A 22,649-nucleotide genomic window follows, 5' to 3' on the forward strand; every position below is an offset into this window, starting at 1 on the left:
AACACAGATACAGGATATCAGAATAAAGATTAAGAAAAAACCAGAGCTTATCAAATAGCCCCATCTCCTGCTTCCTAGACAGGGAGGTGTTCCTCCCCGGGCACCAGGCGCCAGGAGCCCTGGGGAGGTCTGGGGAGGTGGAGGCTCACTGGCCTCAGATCTCCTTCCCAGGCCATTCTGCGGCTCCCTGCAAAGATCAGACCAGGGCCTGACATTTGGCTTCTGCCAGCTTAGTGGCCTTCCCTCCTGACATGTCTTAGCCATGGGTCCAGCCTCTTTTCCTGGAGGACTTGAGCAGCATCAAGGGTCTGCATGGGCTTCTAGTTTGTGTTTCAGTCACAAGCTTCCAAAAACAATTCCTCACCAATCCGAGAGACCTGCCCAAGGCTAGAGTGCCCGTCCTCCAAGTTTCCACGTTGATTATTTGATAGAGTCTCCCAACTTGAATTAAAAATTTTTAAACTTTTCAAATGGGCAGAGTGAAAGAGCAGAGAGCACATCAAAGGGGCAACTATCCAACAGAGGGGGGCACCTGGATTTGCAACCTGTGGGGTGAGACCTCTCCTGAGAACCAGTGAGCACCCAGGCGTGGTGGGAAGTCACACAGGACTGAGGCGAAGGCCAGGAACAGGCTGAGAGCTCGAAGGCCGGGCAACGGGCTGGGGAAGCCTAAGGAGGGAACCAGATGCCAAATCTGGGGACAACTGAAAGACAATAGGGTGAATCTGTGTTTCTGCCCTCCTCCTGCGCTTGAAAATCCTTCGTCTGATTTCTATACGTGCAGTACAGGGTCAGAATGTCAGTTTTGTTTCTCCGCCTTTGGTCTTTTGGTGAGAAGGGGAGAGGGGAGAGGCCAATATGTGTACTTATGTGCTTTTCTTTTCTTTATTCGACCTGTTAGCATCAACAATGGTGATAAGGACAGTTGCACAAAATCACAAATTCTTAAGGAAAGAAAGATAAATGAAGGTCAGAAGACCTAGCTTCCAATCCCAATTTGTAATTACCCACCAGCTTGAATTTGTAAAGATTACTTGAAAGTCTCTGGACATGGGTTTACTTATCTATGCAAGAAGGATCTTGGAATTTGTCCTAACAAAATGAATGAATGATAGCTTTTCTTCTTATAAATATCACTTCACTGAGAAGTCTTAAGGTAGAAAGCAATTTTAATAAAGAATAAAATTATTGAAAGATACGTCAAAGTTGGAAAAAAGCAGATTTAAACAGTAAATTCACATTTGTATTTTTGTACTTCATGAGTTTTATAGTAAAGTATTTAGAATAAATTTGACTATGTATTTTTTCTTATGTTTATTTTTCTGGAAGCATCCGTAATGGATCTGGTTAAAGGATCTCTGGTTTGCAACCTTTACTTTGAACAAAAATAGAAACAACACATTTTTAAAAAAAAAATCTGTGTGTTAAGGCTTTGATCCTGCAGATGGTGCTGTGATCCCATTTTCAATTTTGCTTTCTAACTTAAATTCATAGGAAAAGTCTATTGTAGTTACTTTTTGCTGATGCAAAATACTTCTTTTGATAAAAAATATCACTTTATGTCTTTTCAATTTCAGAATTTTCTGCTTCTCATTCAGCATCAGTTTTTCTGTGACTCTCAACCAGCTCACTTTCCTGTTGCTGCTCTTAAATAAAATTGCTTCCCTGAGAATGGGGTGACAAAGAGCTGAGGGTAAAAAATTCCATATGAGAATCATTTCAAACTCTTGTTTGTAATAATCAGGTAAAAAAATATTTCCTGGAATTAAGCCACAGGAACTCTGGCTTAAGTCAGAGCTGTCAATTGGGAAACAAATTTCCAGACATTTTGAAATTTAATTCATTTAATTTTTCTGGTAACTGGATTAGCAAGTATGATTAGCAAAGTAGGATATTCTTTTACTGAATCAGTCCAATTTTGAACAAAGCAGATACTAAAATCTTGTAGTACAAGAAAGAAAGGGGCTTAGAGTCATTTTCCCTCGAGGAACTTAAGAACAAAACTGGAAAAACATATGCACTGTTCATGTGGCTGTATTTTTACCTTAGACTCTGGTTAAATGTATGCTAATCTATGTTGAATTAAAACCCCACGAAGAGAAACTGCAATACCCTCTCCATGCTTTCCAGCTAGTGCTTTGCAAGCACCTGTCCAGTGACTGAGGGCGTGTCCAAAAGTTGGTGCGGTTGTGGGGGGTCCGGAAAGGGGAGAAACATGGTAATTCTGCGTAGTGTAAACATTTATAAAAATGACGAGGATAACTTTTGAAAATGAAGAAAAACTGAAGCCCTGGAGGTGGGCAGTCTGATCCCTTAGTCCTGAATCCCGAGGTTGTGTGTGTGAAGCCCTGGGAAGGGCCTTACTCTACAGAAACGCCGGACAGCAGGGCTGCTGCGACCTGTTACCACGGGGCGCGTCTTACACCAGCTCGGGGCCCTTCTGCAGCTTTCACAGTGGGGTCACCTGGACATAAAGGAATTGTAATCATTCCTTTTAAATTAGGATCGATATCAAGAAAGATTCCATGAATCAGGATCTACATGGATAGCACACAAATAAAATAAAGGCTTTAGAATTGGTGCTTTGTAATAAAAGAGAAGCATGCCTTTGTACGCATAGTGGACAGAAGTGTTTGTTGCATTTTAAATCTCTTCAGAAAATTATTATTTTCTGAAGGAACCTCAATGGCCGTGGCTATAACGTAAATTCATTTGCTTACGTCATCCCTGCTAATTAAAGATGAAAGCGTTTCACGTTAAACTTGGTAGCTGTTTTTGTTTAAAGTAAATTTCCTCTAGTTTCTGTCTTGAAAATACTCACTATGTATTTCTATAAATCAGCAATAATGGCAATTAGACAAGGGCTCCCAGCCCTGCTCATCCCGCGGGAGACCGGCCGTGACGTCTTTCAGAGCCTGGTGAGTGCTCGGCCCCAAGCGCGAGCCCTATAAAGCGGCGGCTGCGAGCGGCGGGCCAGGCAGAGTGGAAGCCGCCGCACCCGAGCCCAGCCGAGCCGAGCCGGCAGCTCCGGTTCAGCCCCAGGCCGAGCTGCGCGCCCTCCCGGCCCGCAGGCTCCCGCAGCCAGGCTCTCCAGGAGCACTCCCTGGCAGGGTAAGGGAAAACGGGAGCTTTCTTCCTTTGACCTTTCCCTTGGCAACTTTTCTCAGGGTACACTGAATTTTCTTCTCTCTGGAATTTTTTTTTTTTTTACAGTGTTCTTTCTTTATAACAACAAAAAGCCAAGTTTCTCAGTCACCGGGTAAGTATGGAAATGCCTCGGCTCCTCACATATGAATACATTTTCTCAGTTCTTCTGGTTGAAAGGTGTCTTTCAGGCTTGCTGTTTTACTCAATACTGTTGTTTAAAATAATGCATTCAAGTAGGGTTTTTGTTGGTTTGTTTTTGCTTGTGTATAAATTTTTGACGGAAGGGTTCCGTGGGTACACTTGTTTTGGAAGTTTTCAACTTGTTTTTTCAGTGCTGTTCTTTCTTCATATGTTAGTTATGTGAGTCTAGGAAGCACTTATTTCCCTCTTTAAGTTTAAATCCTGTGACTTTTATAGACAGCCAAGAGAACAGAGCTTGAAGTCCTAAGTTTCTATCTAGAAATTACACAGAAATAAAATGTATAAGTGGACTAAATGTTAAAAAACATACAGTGTTTTTAATATATTTTTCTTTTGTGGCAAAATTATTTCAATGGTGATATGCAGTTTAAGGATATTTTTTGGTATTAATTTTCACCATTAATTGTGTTAAGTTGTTCAAACTCAGGCTTAAAGAAGTACATTACCAATAATATCTACCATTAAAAGAGAAAAAATATGTACACACAAAATAACTTTATACTATTATACATTTATATGTACATGTACATTATTAAATGAATACTAACCTAGTTTTATGTTAATCAGATGCTGAAACTTAAAGTAGAAAAAAACAATCATTATTTTGCAGTTGTTTCCTTAGTTAGAAAAGATACTAAAAAAATTGAATGTTACAACTTTTTCATAGAAGATGTTCCCCAGGGTTATTTCCAGCACTATAAGAGTAAGCCACTCAATATACACTTGGGCCAACTATGTGCCTGAGAAAGAAAGGCAGCAGATGAAAAATGTCCTAATTTTTATTCAAGCACCTGTCACCAAGGGAAATCCTCTTGATTTAAAGAGTAATATTATTGCAGTTTAACTGTTTTGATAAGATGATGACTGTCTCCAAACTCTGCACAAGCCTTCAGAATTTGCCAGACACCCAGGATGGCCTTGCTGGTGAGATCCGTGGATGGCAAATCTGATCCGGCTCTGTCTCTTCCCAGGTACAGAGATGGAAACCAGACGGAAGCCCCAGCTTCTCATGGTCCTGCTCCTTTTCAGTGTGCTCTCCTCACAAACACTGGCGTGGCCTCTTTTTGGAGCACCTTCTGCTCTGAGGTGAGTTCCCCTTCAATTCAGACACTTTAGCATTCCCTCTTCATCTAGATGGGAACTTCCTATCTGGCATTTTGGACAACTCAATTTCGAAAAACTTTGTATTATTTATTTAAATATTTGGTTGATGTGTTAAGCAAGTTTTTTTTCAACATCAGGTGCATGTGATTATCCTGAGCCCCACATTCACTCTCAGGGCATGAGAGACAGTGTCCATGGCTGGTTCACATTTCCAAACAAGGTGGAAGGAGAATTTGACTTTCCACCCATTCAAAACTGCTTTAGATAAGGAATGAGCTTTTATGCAGCGTCATCTCAGTTCAGATCAGTATCTGATGGGAAAACAGAAATTTAGTTGTTCTCTCATTTTAGTTCATTTTTAAGATCAGTCAGTAAATAATTACAAGTTTAGTAGTTGATTGTAATATATATATTACATATGTTGGAGAGATCTATCCATGCAAATTAATTTGCCAATATTAAAAATGTGGAATAATTCATCTACTGAGACACCCTTGTCCAACGAGTGAATTTTGATGTACGTGGTTTTGACCATAAATCCTTAGTTTTTACTGTTCTCTATGTGGTATTTTATATTTCAAATTCATAAATCATAATACAACTCATTTAAAGCTTTATCTGAAATAAAATAAATTTACATGTAAAGAAGTACAGTAAGTAAAAACTACATTAAACTTTCCTTCCAGTTTATAGGCACTCTTATATCTAAGGTCAAAAACCATCCTTTTTTTCCTTATGTCCTGATTTCTAGTGCTTTGCTCAAGGTAAAGTTATGCTCAGTAGAGACAGGGGTAACTCCTGGTGTTCTTCACGCAGTCTGCTTAAAGCCAGGTCTATGCTGCTTTGATAACTAAACAGAATGATGCTGGCTGAATGGTTATATCACCAATAAAAGAACAATCACAAGAATGCTGAAGTTTGCATTGATTGCTAGGCTTCATACTCAAAGAGGACTGCTTGTTAGTGACTACCAACTACCACATCACCAAAAGATACACAAGTGCCCAGGAGCCAACATGTTCCTCGGAGGTTCACCCTAACAGAGAAAATACACATACATAGAATTTTAATAGTGCGTGGGTGTTCAAAATGTGCATGGATTTATACATATAGTAATATTCCATGTACAGGCATGACTATCCTTTACCAAAACACATTAACACATAAGATTAGGAACCAGAGGGCCCACAACATTCAAGGAATCTGAGCAACTATTCAGAGATGAAGAGATTCTTTGGACTTACTCCCTAAGATTCTGAGTATCTTTTTAAAAACAATTGTGTAAACATAAGCACAACCTTCTGAGAAAAGAATGTATTATATTTCTATTGTACTTTTCCCTAATAGGTTGGGTGACAGAACACCCTATGGAGGAAATGAACCTGATCAAGAGTCATTAAAAGTAGACACTGACATCTTGCAAAATGCATTAGCTGAAAATGATGTATCCAGGTGAGTTCATTTTTATGGAGTAGTCTTTTAGAAAACATAATTTTGAAATACAAGTGTTTTATTTTTGTGTCTCCGTGAAGCTATCTCCGTAGCATAACACTAAGGTTTCCATGCGTCCCGGCTTCCTCCAGCCTGACTCACCGCCGCGTGACCTACTGCGTGACGTTCAGGTCGCGGCTGTGACTTGTAACAAGCCAGGGTGAACTAATCATCACTTGCGTTCTGTTGCACAAAATGCCAGCATCAGAAATGGCACCAATTCTAGTAAAACTTTAGCATTTAGGATTTCAGGATATAGGAAGTTCTAAGGCAAAAGTTTCGTGTCTATGTAAAGAAAAGATGTCCACTAATAGAAGCTACAGTCACAGAGGCATTCGTCAAGAGCAGCGTTCAAGTATAGACAGATAGATCTCTACTGAAGCCCCAGTGTAAATGCTTCCTCATTTGGACAGAAAAGTTGGTGGATAGACCATAAAGAGCTCTCTATGTTAAGAGATTTTGTTACAGGTATTTTGGCAGAAGAAATAGCAAAAGGTATAATAGGGGTTTTGTTACAAATCAGGATTTTTTCTCCTCGTACCTATTAAGGAAAAATAAAGCACCATAAATAAATAAATAGAAACTAATTTAAATGTTATATTTTTCCACCAGTGTTTCTTAGAGAAGAATTAGTTGTATAGATTCTATCAGGGAACATTACTTAACATTGAGATATACTTCTATGAAAGCTAATTTCTTTGTTTTTTAAAAATTTCGGGCTGAAAATACAGGTTATATATTGATATAAATGAGAAGAAAATATCTTGTATTAGGTTATTAGGAAATCTCCTTGTGGACTTAGGTTTTTATGAGAAGCTTTCATAACTGATGACTTTCTTATTGATTGAGCCAAAATAATATTTTAGAAAACCACTTTAAAAATAATGGCTATCCTTTCTTTTGCATTTTAGGAATGCCAGGCATGCTGATACAATTTTCACCAGTGAATATAGTAAACTCTTGGGTCAAATTGCTGTCAGAAAATACCTTGAGGCCTTTATTGGAAAACGATTTGGGTAAAGAGAATTTATTATGACTGTTATTATTAGTAGTATTATTATCAAACACATTATGATTTTTTAATCTGAGAATTATACACTCCCAGTAAGTGCCTAAATATATTGGATTATTTCTCACTCTCCTATCTTTAGGCTTAGATGTTTGTTTGTTTCTTTCTTTGTCTTTTCTTTTTTTGTTGTTGTTTGTTAATCTTCACCTGAGGATATTTTTTCCCATTGATTTTTAGAGAGAGCAAAAGGGACAGAGAGAGAGAGATCATTTGGTTGCCACTGTCACATGCCCCAACCAGGGCCAGGGATCAAACCTGCAACTCAGGTACGTGCCCTTGACCGGGAACTGAACCTGTGACCCTTCAGTGTGCAGGCCAGTGCGCCAACCACTGAACCGCACTGGCCAGAGCTTAGGTGTATTTTTCTATGTGTTTTTGTGCTAGAAAATGAGTTGGGTGCTAGAATACATTTTTATCCGACTCCAAGAAAAATTAGAACTTTCTTGTTAAGAATCTCTGATTTTATCTCCTTCACATTTCTTAGCAATAAGGTCTCAGAGAACCAGGGACCAAGCAAACGCCATTCGGATGCAGTCTTCACCGACAACTACACCCGCCTCCGCAAACAAATGGCTGTGAAGAAATACCTGAACTCAATTCTCAATGGAAAGAGAAGGTAAAGAGACAGAAAGCCCGCTAAGACGCGGAATTGTAGATGACTTCCAGAGCAGCCGCTCCGCACTGAGCCCTGCCCAGCTCTCCCCCTCACTGTGCTCGGGGCGGGAATGCTCAGCCTCGGCTGCCAGGAGACTGCCCTGGAGAACTTTAAACATACTGAACTTGGGCCCTGCCCTAAACACTTTGCCAGGAAATTAGTGCCTCTAAGGTATGGATCTGGACACTGGCATTTCTCAAGGGCTTCCCAGTTGATTCTGTTGTGTCTTCAGGGTTAACAAAGACGATTAGAGAGGCATCTACTCTGAATCTGGAAGCAAGTTTTATCAAAAGGGCTGTTTTTTAACCATGTAGAGGGCAGGCAACCAGCAACTTTATATCACCTGGAGCTCCTTGTATGAGCATTTCAACTCCTTTATTTTGCCAAATTAAGCTGTGAGTTATTTTGTCTCCTGAGATTCAGTAAAACCTGATTCTGTCTGGGTGTGCAGATATTGGGGTGCAATAAATAGGAAGTGGGCGGCTCTCTCTTTTTATTCCAATTATTTTTGTTTAGATAGTGAGTATTAAGACAACCCTGGTTGGGTGAGGTCATACAAGATAACTTTCTTTGCCCACCAGATTGTAACTGTATAAGAATAATTTTAGATACTTTAAAATTGAAAAATAACTCACAGGTAAGAGCTAACCTAAAAGATAATTATTTACCCCCTCAGAGCACTTTACAGGGCAGAGAACAGCATAGGCCAACATCAGCGTTCTTTTAGATCCTGTCTCATCTAAGAGCCTAACATGCACAATTTTCTTTTTGTCTTTACAGCGCTGAGGGAGAGTCTCTTGACTTTTTTGAAGAGCTAGAAAAATGATGGAAAAGGTCTTCGAGAAAAACTGGTGGTGACTTCCCAGTGGTGGGTAAATCTGTGCATTCTTACCATATCCTTATAGCAATCGCCCCGTCTTTTTAGTGGCTGAGAGCCGCTTGGTGAGAAGTATCTTAGACGCCTCAAGTGAGGCCTCAGGTCACAACGACACTCCTACCCGAAGTGAACTGTGAGCCAGAAAACAGCTTCAGATGATTCCCGTGGGGTTCTGACTGCATAAAAGGGAAGCCACCATGAGGGGACAGCTTTGAATCTCCTCGTTTGCCCAGACATATTCCTACCCCTCTGTCCAGATATAAAACGGAGGAGACTGACTCACACTAATGAGAAAAGCTGGCTTTCCATTGAGAAGCAAGCCAGGCTGCTCTTATTAATTTAAGGATTCGTCCCAGGATTGACTGCTAGCATCTCATTTGATCTAAGTACAGGGAAATGCCACCAAATTACAGCACGGCTTGATATTGTGAAAATACAGTGTACTCTGCATCTAATTGTATTCCTTGAACCACAGCAAGCTTCATGCACCAAAAGTCAAATTCTGCTTCTTTTACCTATAAAGTGAGTGTAGGCACTATGACTCCAACTGTGTTCACTGTAAACTACTTTTTGAGTAGAGAAACAGGAATATGATTTTTCTTTGTTAAGTAATAAGCTTCTTAACATAATTGCTTTTATATATACATAGATACAAGGCATATTTTTTCCTGAGTACATTATTGCTTACATTAGCTTATAAAATATATTTATAGTACTTGTCAAGTGTTTAAAGGAATTTTACATCATCAGTATTTGAGGTTGGAAAATTTTTTCTCTAAAGGCTATGGAGTAAGTATTTTTGATTTTGTGGTCTATATGGTTTCTGATAAAAGTATGTCTGCTATTGCAGCAGGAAATTGGCCACAGATAATGCATAAAATGAATGGGAGTAGCTATGTGACAATAAAACTTTATTTACAAGACATGAAGGTAGACTAGACTAGACTACAACCCTGAAGGGTTAAGGAGCTTAAAGGAGACCCAAGCTCAGAATGAGTATAATCCATTGTCTTACTTCAGACCTCGTTTTCATGAGTCCTCAGTGGTGGGCAGGGCGGCTGAGAAGACCCTGCACGATTGGTTACTGTGTCCACTGATCACCCTTCACTTCTAAGAGACATGCCCGGGCAGGGGTGCGGTGCATCTCTTTCACGGTCATAAATGGATATTTTAGAGAAATGAGTCCCTTTGCTCAAAAGAGAAAGCTAATCCCATGAAGCTTATGAAAAAGCGTTTCTAAGAAGAAAGCCCCCCTGTTAAATTACACAGCAGAGCAGACACTGAAACAGAGGAATCGCTCTGCCTTTCCTAAATTCTAAGTTCATTTATGAGATTCTTTTCTTTTTTGAATGGGTAGCTTTGGACAAATTGTTTTAATAGAAAATTTGTGGCTCAACAATTTGTGAAAATTGCAAATGGGTAATTATTAATGACCGACCAGAGAGTCCCTTCACAGCCCGGTGCCCTTTCTGACTGCCAGTCCTTTGGAAGGTACCCTCCTGATATCCCACAGCATGATCTCCTGTCACAGGCTCTTGACAGGAGGCAAAGAGAAAAGATGTTTTTCAAATGAGTGGATAAGTGAAAGAAATTAAGATGATGTGAATGAAAATATTTTTATGCTTATACACCAATTCTTTCTTTTTCAGATTCTTGAAGAAAAATGATAGGTGAAGTAATTATATTTTGAGTTCTACATAAGTCATTCAAAAAAAATCTTCAATATCAAAACCAAATAAAATACTGTATTGTGAATGTTGCAATTTATTTTAAGCTAATGTAATAACTGCTCTTTACTGTGTTGCAAATATTATTTGAGAGTTCTTAAATTTGTCTTTAACTTGTGAAAATCCTGTAATTTCATGTGCTGTGTATTCTTTCTAAAAAAATATATTTACTGATAAGAAAATACAAGGTTAATTCCAATTGTATGAGGCTTTTTGGAAGGGTAGAAATAGAGCAAAATTGATGTGTTTATTTATAGAGCTTCCTTAACTATTCAGAAGAGTGGAACAGATAATCAGTGTGTCCAAATTTGAATGTTAAGCAGATAGAATGCTGTGTTGAATAAACCTCAAAATGTCTAAGAAAATACTAACCAAGATAAAGTCATTCTTCAAAAAAAATTGTTTAAAAATGTAATGCATTTTCAAATTTATAGGCAACCTTTATTTTGAACTGGATTAAAATCTCACAAATTTGGATCTCTAAATGCCAAAGGCTCTCTCCTGATTTATTGATTCAATGAAGGAGAATGCCTCTGCTTCCTACATTGGGCCTGGCCTTTATTCTTGTGCAAAGTATGTGTAGAATGTAAACTGAGGGGAACATTTGTTTTTTAGTGCTAATATTTTTTTTTCCATAATCATTCAAAGAATGCTTTGGTGATACCAGCTTCTATCAGTGAAAGTGCATTTGGAGACACAACTATTTTTCCAAAATGACTGTAAGAAATTAAACATAAAAAATAAAGATATTTAATTATCATTGCAAACAATTTCTGTTGTTTTGAGTCTTTAAATGATACAATAACAGCTCATCCTAGTGCTAAAGTTCCAGACACTAGATAGTTTTGTAATGCTAGAGATAGAACTATGTTTGGTTTTGTGTGAGATATGAAAGAGAAAAGTCCAGACTGTTTCCAAAGGAAATCACCTGAGCAACTTGAAGGATGGTGTTGCTATTAACTAAGATGAAAAGAGGGGAGAAAAAAGGTTCCAGAACAAGATGGGACCTTTGTACATCTGTACATTTTAAAGCTGCTGTTGAATAGAGTTGAAGATATATGTGAGGATTTATGAGCCAATGCTGGACTGAATGTAAACAGTTGGTAGACTTCAGTATATAAATGAGATTTAAAGGCACAAGTCATGAGATCACCAAGGAACCTAATGTAACTATAAAAGGATCTCAACACCTGATCTCTGGGTGTGTTCATTTACTCAGGCTGCCATGACAACATGTTACAGACTTGGGGCTTAAACAACAGAAATGAATTGTCTCGGAGTCCTGGAGGTAGAAGTCTGAGATCAGGGTGTGTGCAGGGTTGGCTCCTTCTGAGGACTGTGGGGAAGAAGCTGATCTCTGATTTCTGGTAGTTTCCTGGCCATGTTTGGCTTGTAGAGGAATCACCTCCATTTCTGTGTTGACCTTCACATGGTGTTGTCTCTGTTTATGTATGTGTGCACATGTGTGTGTGTCTGTATGTTTCCAAAATTCCTTTTTAGAAGGACACTAGCTGTATTGGATTAAGGCCCATGCTAATAATCTTGTTTTAACTTTATTACCTTTGTAAGACCCTATAAATAAGGCCACATTTTGAGACACTAGAGGTTAGAACTACAACATATGAATTGGGGGGAGGGGGTGGTTAAGGCACCCTAACACTAATAGCCTTTGATGTTGAGGAACAAATGGGGTATAAAGAAGTGAAAATAGATGCCAACAAAATAGGAGAAAAATAGGAAAGTGTGTAGTTCTTTCAAGGAAGAAGGCATCTTTAACGTGTTTATAAGCTGCTGCTATGTAAAACAATGTTTACTTATTGGTTTCGTAAACTAGCATTCATTAGGAACCTGCTATGTGCCCAATACTGTTCTAGGTTCTGATTATATAACAATGAAGAAAACAGACAGATATTCCTATCCCCATGGATCTTACATACAACTGAGGGAAACAGATGATAAACACAATAGTTAAGGAAGATACATGCTGTGTTAGAAAGTGGTAAGTGCTAAGAAGAAAAATTAACTCAGGGAAAGAGGATATTAACTGTTCAGATGAACGTTTGAGATTTTAGATGAGGTTCCTAGAAAAGACCTCACAGGAAGGTGAATCTGAGGAAAGCCCTGAAAGAAATCAGCCGTGAGTCTCTATGTAAACATCATTCTAAGACAGAATAAATTTAGATGCAGAAGCCCTTAGTTTGAGATTTACCTCTTATTTTGAGGAGCAGAGAAGAGGCCAATTTGGCTGAAGTGCAAAGAATGATTAAGAAATAGTATGAGAGAGAAAGTCAGAGAGGTTATGAAGAAGCAGTCCACACAGATCGTCATAGGTCCCATCTGCCCGGCTCTCCTCAGTACTCAAATTCTCCTTGTCTCTCAGCTTTCCAAAGTCTAGCCCTGAGGCCCAGCCGCTGCTGATACTTCTTGCAGTATCCTACTGACCCTTTCCCAGAGCTGCCTTATGCTTTTCCTCACCTTGTCCGTGAAAAATGACCTTTGCCCCTGTAGACCCTGAAAAAGAAGATACCTCCCAAGAAGGGCTCCTGGTGGCTCAAGTTAAAACAACAACTACAACAAACAATACACAAAAAGACACACTCTAGCAGCCATTTCTACACAGGGGACTGTCACACAAAATGCACTTCAGGGTCAAGCCTGCACTGAGCTACCTGCCTCTGCACTGAACTGCCTGCCTACACTGTGTTCCAGCCATCAGAGCCAGACCTTACAAAGGAGTTCTTGGAGTCCTATATCCCTGTGCAATTGGAGTGGTGCAGCTATAGCACCATCACCATCTTCACTGACCAATCAGAGTGGCTCCATTCTAAACAGTCAAGACAGTGCCTTTTGGGCCGATCAAACTATTTTTGGAGTTTTCATGTGCATGAGGATGGACTCATCAGGAACTAGAAGTGGGGATTTCTGGCCAGATAAGCCAGCTCCCCTCTTGTTGAGGGAGCACATTTTCCATTTCCACCAGGACTGAAGGTTGCACTTCCCAGGCTAAAGCTGAAATATGGAAGATGAAGCACAGAAGATGTCTTTCAGGGACAGTTCGGAGCAGAGCAGCGCTGTCTAGAGAGGGGCCTGGCCTCAAGGCCTTGCTGCTTTCACAGCCCTGCTGGATCATGTCCTTCTTCACTGCACCTCAAAATGTGGATTCTTTTTGGAATTGAATTGGCACCAAAGACCACGTGTTGAAACCTCCTTTTTCCCTTCTGTATCCCAGCTTTCTCTTTGGAACTTGATTTCTGTTTGGAATTGGACAGAATTTTCCAAGGGTCAGAAAGACTGTATTCGTGATGGTAGCATTCTGAGCAGACCAAGCTATTTCCTTCCCACGTGATCATCTCAGTTCCCAGTCGTCTCTCCCTCCAATTTGTCCTTTCTTTGCTCCCTGAATGTTCTTTGCAATTGTAACTTAATGCTTTACTGTGAGTTATGTAAAGCAGAAATTTCTGGTGAGGGGAGGAGGTTGCTATGAAAAAGCACACTATTTAACAGATCAGCTTATTGTACCTAAAACAAGGCAAATAGTTTTTTTTAGCAATAATTTCTAAAATGGCAATCTCTAAAGAAGTTGCCTCTTGATTCACAAGTGACTTGAATTTAAAAAATCTTGGTTTAATGTACTAGACAGCATTCCTCTCAGTACTTTGCTCATTGAGTAAGTACTTTCTATGGCTTTGACACTTCTGACTAACTCAGGAAAAAAGAAACTCTTATTTTTAATTTGGCTTACATTTGTAAATTAATATCTCAGGTACAATTACCAACACAATCTCTCATAATTTTATTTTAAGTCACCTGTAGTACAATAGTTATTAGCAAAAAAAACTTATTTTTGGTTTACCCTGTAAAAAATATATATTACTATGAATACTATCTTAATATTAAACTAACATACACCATGCACAGCTTCTGGGTTTCAGATACAGAATCCATTCTTCAGGCTATCTCGAAGACAGAAACGAGGACTTCTCGAATAATGTCTATGAGTAACTGAGAACCCTTGGAGATGAACATTTTATTAGATCGAGATTTTAGGAAAATACACTTCAATTTTTTATTTGCCTATGCTTGTGCGGTGCTCCAAACTCTCTGGTTAACTGGCAGCAGCCGCCCTTGTCTGAAAGGAGAGGGGGAGAGACGCATTCAGAGCATCTGCCTCTTCACAATCCTCTGTCGACAGCTCTCTCCCCGACTATTGGGAGAAAGCATTCACTTGGCCCTTCTCTTTGCCTCACGTAATTGCAAGTCCCCTGAAAGATGCATCTCCTTTCACACTTTAACTTTTCTCATTTTCCCCACACAATTGTCCTCTTTCTGTTTCTCTTCCTTGGAAACTCGCCCTGGTTTCAGAAGTTTGCTTTTCTCGTTGGCTCTTCTGTTCTCTGCAGAGCTGTGGCTTCATGCCCTTGGGCCTCTGGCTCTGCTGCTTGTCTTACCCACATGTTGACCTCATTTGTTCCAGTGACAGAATATTCATACAGATCTCCCAAGAGTTCCTTTTGTCTCTTAGATTTTCTTTCCATAAGGCTTTAGACACACAGGTGATGCTTGCTAAGTAGTATTTCCTAATTTACATTTTATTTATCTTTTGGTTAAAATGCTTAGACTCTTTGAGCTAGAAATTGCCTTTGCATGTAAGGTTTAACATACTACCAGGAAATAACTATATCATTGTTCTTAGTTTTTACTCCAAAGACATTTTCTCCTAACCTTGATACAGATAATCTGTATAACACACATAAAGAAACTTTAGCCATAGCCTTGTTGACTTGGATCTATCTCATTTATCCTTAATGAGATAAAGGTTTAGAGCAGCAAGCATATGTCAAAAAAGAGAATATATTATAAAAGAGAAAGCCTGAAACTGAATACAGGTAGTAATGAAACAGAACTGAGAAAAGGTCCATCTAAAGTTCTCAGCTCTTGTTCAGTAGCTGATTAGAGGGCTGTTAGCCTGAAAATATACCTGCAAAGTAGAAGAAAAATGGTAAATAAAAGGTGATAGCAAATTTGGGTTCCATGTAGGGGCTATTATAGTAATGTTATTGTAAAACATTAAGAAGAAACTACATAATTATTTAAAAAATAAAATATAAGTAGTATTTTATTTACCAATTTGGATGTTATTTACCAAATTTTGGGACATAACTGCTAAGTTGTTTATAACCAGAAAAATATTTGGAAACTATATAATGATATGAGTAGTTTGTGTTAAAATAATATTACATGGATTATATTAATTCAGTGAATTGTGGGTGAGAAGGCAAATTTGAGTTTTTGCCTAAGTTCAACGTTTTGGGGGAAGCAAGGCCTATGTATCAGTAATTAAAAAGGTATTGGAACAAACGATACAGCAGAAATAGCATATTTGTTCTATGTTCCATGGATCTCAGTAGAGTATTAATGGCAGAGGCTAAACAGGAGAGATCTTTTCTCAATGCATGTCCAAGTGATCAAATCTTTCCGCACGTTAGCTGAATAAATGAGAAAATTAGACTCCTTACTCACTGTGTGCTTATCATGAGCAAAATTACTAAATGCTGCCTCTTCCTTACAGTCCCCACTGTGAGCTGGAAAACATGACTCTAAAAGGACTGGTGACCAGCAAGGGACATGCACGTGTTCTTCAGCTTCCCCAGTGCTGGGAAAGTGCTAGGCCACGGGATGGAATGGCTTTGGAGTGTCAAAGTGAAGCATTAGGGACCTCTCTTTGCTTCTGATGTCACTATATATCCTCTTTGAAAGCCAGGAACTCAGCCTTGGGTTTGACAATGAAGCATCAGTCTATGGCTGTGAAAATGAACTATCAGGACAGAACCTTTACCAGGGCCTATAACAGACCACAGAGAACTTCAAGCAGAGCAACCTAAGCTCGGGCACATCATTTGACCTGTGAGTCACAGGCTGACACAATTTCAGTGCCTACTTTATTTTCACCTGCTTAAGGCTTTGAAGCACTACAAAAAGAGCAGGGGCCGGCTTCCCCCACTGAATCGAGAGGTTCTAAGGAATATTCAAGAATAACTTCAGCTTTGGGACATTCAATGAGTCCTTAGACACTGCACTGCACACCTACAGCCCTGGGCAGGCCGAGAAGCAAGAATGACCTTTCCAGGAATTAGACACTGAGGGTGTCAGAGCAGGAGCCTGTTTGCATCAGGGCTCTTTCCCCAGGGCTGGTCTGCAGCTCAGGACCTGCTGGGGTCAGGGCTCGTCCGTGGTCCCTCTGGGCAGTGACCTTTCTCTGGCCATTTGCCAACTTTGGAGCAGCACCTCTGGTCTCAAGAGGCTGCCTCAACCTTGGTCAACAATCACTCCTGCTCCCCCTTAAACTGCAAAGATCACTTGCTTTCTATTTCCAGTGCAGCTCAACTCGTAGACAGAAATTGCTCTTCTTGGTTCCAGTTTAACTAAAACACAGAGAATGTTGACTCTCAGCAATTATTTTTCCCCTGAAACGTAGCTACATGGATTCACACAAATGGATCCCTCTTCCATGCTTAGATTTCCCATACCTTTTAAATCTGTTTCTCACTTATTATGCCAGAAGTGCTGGCAAGGAAATCACAGAATAGGATTTGGTGGAAAATAAAATTATCAGTGAAAGTAGTTTGTGTGTGAAACGTATAATTCAGCTCAGATAAAAAGGACTCCAATTTCAAATTCTAACCGTGATTCAGAACACAGAGCATTGCTTGGGCATTTTGGATTAGTCAACATGAGTGCACCCTCCTCCGTTCATTATAACGAACCCAATTAGTTCATAAATTATTACTAGAGCAAAAATTAAAATAAATAAATGTGATAGAAAGTATGTGGTAAATAGAATGCTAAAACTATTTTAAAGATATACTTTAGTATAGTAAAAAACCAGTATTCTCATCAGTATCACAGCGTACCTAAGCCTTTCCAAATTCCCCATCCCCTATTCCAATAAAATAAAGCAGGAACTGTTATCCTGTAAGTTTAGAATTACACTTCTGATGATATTGCTACTGTAAAAACTGTTTTTAGTTGATCTTCTCAGATATATAATGACAGTCCTAAGAAAACAACAACAACAAAAACAGAAAACTTGTGGTCCTATAAGAAGGGACATTAGAACATTTAAATTAAAAGGGTTTGGGAAAATTGTGGCAATAATTGGATTCTCACAACCACTGCCAAGTCTTCCGGTCTGTCCCTACTACTCTGAGGCTACTCAAGAACATAGAATTCCATACACTATTTCCCACATCTGTTGACCAGAGAAGATGTAGTCTGCAATCAACACTGAATTGCTGGGGCTCCATAGCCACGTAGAAATGAGACTGGGGCAGGGCTCAGACTGAGGAGTCAGGATGTGGGAATAGGGGAAGTTGTGGGATCACAGCTCACCAAGTCTCTCACTGTACTCCCACTTAGATAAGTCAGTCTTTCAACAACAAAGATAAAGTTTTTAAAAATGCTATGCACCACATTAAAAGATTAAAAGCCCTAAAACCATATGATAATATATGTCCATAAACATTTGATAAATTCCAGTACCCATTTATGATAAAAAATTAGCAAAATTGAAATATATTATTTGTCAAAGGTTATATATCAAAAACTACAGTACAGCATTTTCAATTTTAAAATTAAGAACATATCAGAGATGCTCAAAATCATTGTTTCTATTCAACTTTGTACTATAGGTTCTAATAAAAGCAGGAAGTCAATAAAAATAAACTCTTGAACATGTCCACCAGCATATATATATATAAACTATTCCTAGTAGCTCTGTTTGTAACACTCTCAAACAGGAAAAGCTAATAGTGATGAAAATGAATTCACATACTCCTTACCTTTTCCCCTTAGGATCCTTGTGCGGGTTAATCTACTGTTCAGGTTACATACACATTACATTACCTTTTCCTTGCTTGACGGGGGGACATTATTTTTTTTTTGTGAATGCACATTGTATAGCACCTAAATCAATACATTCCTCAAAGTGTTTTAAAAAAATAATTGTCAAATTAGTGAATTAATGGTGGTAATAATTAGATATAGAAAAAGTCATGTTTTGAAATTTTAAGTAAACTCACATATATGTTTTTATAGTGTATGCTTGTAAGATTATTATGTAACGATGAAACCAACTTTATTTTTTAAAATATTACCTAATACTTTTTGTTCTGGCAGCTATTTTCACCTAATCCTCATTTGTATCTTTGTACACTTTAGAATGAATATAAATATTTTAAATGAAATTAAGTATAAACACACTTGGGTCTTTTATCTTTGGTCTTTTATCAACGTATGGGGTTATAAAATTACCCACATAGGAAAACATAACGATGCCTAAGGGGGACATAAATAATGCAGAGCGTTAAATAATTACACTCTCCAGGGTCATGGAACTGTTATTGTATTCATGATTAGCAAGGCACTCCCCCAAATTTCCAATATACCCTCCACGCTAATGAACAGTTACAGTGCTGCCAATATAACCACTAGTGCTGTCAGCAACGTAGGTGATTCTAGTTGACTTTCATGCAGGAGGCCTAATGTAGCTCGTGTGCGATTAAGATATGGGTCAGGGTCCCCAGAAGATGAGGCCCTGGGTTGGTTTCCTTACTCGTCAGTGGCCAGCATAAGTCAAGCTGAGGCCACAGTTTACATCGTGAAACAATTTGTTGTTAGGTCCTTTACCTCACACAGTTTTTTAGCCCCAGCTCTAGACCCTGGAGCCTACAGCCTAGAGCCCCCCTGCTAGGCCTTCCTATTAGTTGTCTCCCCTGGGTCCCACAGGAGGGTGTGAGAAAGCTAATTCTGAATTGCATTTGAAACTCCTGTGATTGTGATCTTAACCGGTATCCTAGTCTTTAACGCGGTTTCTTAATAGATCCCTGAGAGTTAGGGACACATGTCTTTATAGGTGATGACGATTGCTCGGCTAGAATCTGGGGAGATGCGGTGGAACCTTCAGGCCCAGCCCTGAGCTGATATGTAGAAGCCACTTGTGTTTTCATTGCACTGGACCCAGGGTACTGAACTGTCATCCCCACCGAAGGCTTGATCCTATTTCTGAAATCCGGGTCTAGGAAAGGCCCGGGAAGAAGGGAGGGATGCTGCCCTGAACGCAGGCTCTGGGCCAGCAGGATGCTGAAAAACCCGCTTTGCTTGCTAGTGTATCCCCAGGGCCGGCAGTAGGGTCTGGCACATAGTTGTTCAGTAAATATTTGTGGGGGGAAAGTAAGAGGAAAGGGAGAGAAGGGAAGACAGGAGAGAAATGCAAATGTCAGTGACGCCCAATTGTATCTTCAAGTTTACTCAGCTGGGTCTTGCTCTTTAGCAGAACTAAGCAAAGACAGGAGGGGAACTTCTGAGATGAGGGGTGAACAAGGGAAAGGCTCCGAGAATGGGGCAGAGAAAGGCTGGGAGAGTAAACAGGGACTAAGAGCAGGGGTGGCTGCCGGGGACACGGGCCGTCGGAGCCCAGGAGGAAATGCTGGGGGCCTGGGGGCCTCGCAGGGCTGTCACTCACATATTGAAGCCCCCTGGGGATTTTTTGCCGACATGCGTGAATACTGATAGTACTGTCCCACTGTGGGCGTAAGAGTTGTGCCACCCTTTCCCCAGGGTTTAGAGACAGATACTGAAACACAGGAGAAATACACTTTCTACTGCACTTAAATTTCCTACCTTGAGGACCAGCACAGAAACCCATGGGAGCCGGGCCTTGGAAAGATAACAATTAAACAAAACTTGTGTGTGATGCCACTCTAGTGGGGCGGTTAAACTGCTCTTTGTGAGCGGAACATTTCCTTTGATTCTGCGCCGAGAGGCTTTGAGTGACTCTCCAGAAGCGCCACCTGCTCGCCTAAATTATGCACCTGAGTCGCACTGAAGCTTTGCCTCAATGTCTAAAGTATTTAACTGTTTAAAAGGTCGAGTGGGAAGCACTTACGCATCACATGATTGTATTTGCAAATTTCCATTCTATTTCATTGAACAAATGCCTATTCCTCCTAGTGTACAGGGGTGCCAATTTCTATCTGAATTGCCTCTTACATTCTGATGACCATCCATTTCTATTTGCTTCCTTTAAAAATTTAGTTATCACTTTGGATTCCTTTCCTGTCTTTTGTTCAACACAAGAAAAAAATCCATCCTATGGATGTTGTATTAAGCAAACACAAGCAATTATAAAACTTAGTGTTTTCAGATTTTTAAAAATGTGACATCTTTTATTCTTTATCTCTCACTTTACCTAATAGGGAATAGTAGGTAGATTTCTGTGTCCCTTGCACAAATGAATTTACTTTGCATGAAACGATTGATCTTTATCAATATAAAATCTATATTAGTCATTCATGTTTTTCTACTGAATTTGAATTTTCAATTTCTTTCTATTTCACCCAGTTCTTTTGGTCTATCATCAGTAAAGTATATATCATAAGATTAAAAGAAGCATCATATTAATAGTTAGCCAATACCATAGGTTCTTCGTTAACTTCACTAATTACTGAGTGGGTTACATTTCAACCCCTTAGTTCAACACTGTGACTTAAACTGTGAGAAACATCAAATGTGTCACCCAATTCTTAATCTTAAGTGTCAAGAAATAGAGTGGGGTAAATAAAGTATAGCAAATAAAATTATTGATATGGATAGCTAAATGCGCCGATTTAAATACCCTGTGAAGGGTGGACTATACGGCTGGAGGAGTTGTTGGCTGGGGAGAATCCATGAAGATCTGTAGTGATGCCATTAGGACCCTCCCAGATGACCTTCACCAGCCCAGTCGCCCAGTTCCTGGGAGGCCGGCTACCTACCTCACAGTTGCCCCCTTTGCCTGAGAACTGCCCTTGGCTGAATGGGCGCTGCCGGTCTGACAGGTCATTCGTCACTCCCCCCACTCTCAGAGGAGAGTCAGAGGTTAATAACTGATTGATCCAAGAGGACAAAAAGCCAGCTCCTCTGTGTGGAGGCTGAACCAACTCGGACATCATTTCTGCTTTAAAGCCACACCCTCTTTTTATTGCCCCTCTTTACAGCCCAGGCCCAGTATAGTCTTGCTCTCAGACTCTTTGGTTCCTCATTCATAGATCTTTACCCATCAGCCAAGTCTCTATTATATCTGACAGAAAAACACTAGTGGCTACGTCTTAAGTGCTTGTTGATGATGATAAAAGAGACACATTAAAATACCATTTCCTATGTATCTAGATAAGACAGTTTCTTGCAGGCCTGTCTGTATGAATGCTCGAGTGCAAACTGTGTGCTGACATCTAACTTAAAGAATAGTTATGGACTGTGGGGAAATAATAGGAGTACATAAGGAATCATTTCCCTCCATGAGGCAGAGTCATAATTGAAAATAGGCTTGGTAAATATTGCTTATCTACATCAACTACAAAATAAATTCTGTGTAATGCACTTTGTGAGAGATGTGTGGTAAGATATTTTACCTTTTAACTAATTCTTCATCTATAATTATTATTCCCTATATATTGTTAAATCCAAATGGAAAAAACAGCCATACTTCTTATCAGGTAATGTTAGGAAATGGCTCTTACTAACAATCCATTTGCTTGCAAACTAAAAGATATGGGAAAAATGTATGCTCACCATCTCATTTTGAAAACCTCTAATGCTATCCAGAGGGTTGGTCCTTATATAAGAAGCAGGAGGGGTAAGGAGCCTTTACTGGTGAAATTTTTACCACTTTAATATTTGGCATAAGAATTATCTTTGTAGAGGCAAATGCCCAAAGCAGCTCTGATAGAAGGTGAGTCCTCCAGGACCCACGTATATTATCAGGAGTTAAAGTAACATAAGAAATGACCAAATTGTTTTACAACAGAGTGACTTGTTTTTGTTTTGATACTTTGAGAGAGGGAGAAAATTAGAAAGAAAAAAAAAAAAGGAGCAGAAGGGAGAGAAATAAGTCATTAATCTGGGCACTATTTAAAGAGAAACAGGCAGAACACAAATCTCAGAGCTGGGGCAGTTAAAGGACTTTTAAAAACTGGAGCGACTATATTGAAGTTGTGTCGTAATGTTGACCATTCCTCCACCTCCTATCAAATATCACAATGCCTCTTCTATTCCGACGGTCCAGAGAACAGTTTGGAGGGAAGAGTCCTAGGTAGCAGTATCCAGATAAATTTTGTGTTTGAATCAATGTGCTGCCCATAGACAAAGCTTCTGAGACAATGAGATGACTCATGATTTCAGTTAATTTGGCCAGTGCAGGAGTTTGAAGCCCAAAGTGCATGTATATTTTATCTGCTACTCTCTCACACTAGTAGACTTCATAGAAATTTTAGAGAAGCTATGGGCTCTTAAAGGGCATACATTGGGGTGGAGGAGATGTCAAGGCAACCTTTCCTGCATTTC

The 22,649-nt window shown here is 39.5% G+C and overlaps 1 protein-coding gene across 2 annotated transcripts; it reads left to right on the top strand.

The window, feature by feature from the left end:
• Positions 1–2,872: 2,872 nt before the first annotated feature.
• Positions 2,873–11,463, top strand: VIP (vasoactive intestinal peptide). 2 transcript variants are annotated; one of them, XM_081140060.1, is made up of 8 exons: positions 2,982–3,111; positions 3,214–3,259; positions 4,320–4,434; positions 5,800–5,904; positions 6,855–6,959; positions 7,497–7,628; positions 8,448–8,535; positions 10,194–11,462. In XM_081140060.1, the coding sequence occupies exons 3-7, from the start codon at positions 4,328–4,330 to the stop codon at positions 8,491–8,493; spliced, it is 495 nt and encodes a 164-aa protein (XP_080996186.1). In that variant the 5' UTR covers positions 2,982–3,111; positions 3,214–3,259; positions 4,320–4,327; the 3' UTR covers positions 8,494–8,535; positions 10,194–11,462. The 2 variants fall into 2 exon arrangements, with proteins under 2 accessions (XP_080996185.1, XP_080996186.1); XM_081140059.1 differs by lacking the exon at positions 3,214–3,259 and having other exon boundaries at positions 2,873–3,111; positions 10,194–11,463.
• The last annotated feature ends 11,186 nt before the right edge of the window (positions 11,464–22,649 follow it).

Source organism: Miniopterus schreibersii (assembly GCF_964146895.1).
Source record: "Miniopterus schreibersii genome assembly, chromosome: 6".
Lineage (NCBI taxonomy): Eukaryota > Metazoa > Chordata > Mammalia > Chiroptera > Miniopteridae > Miniopterus > Miniopterus schreibersii.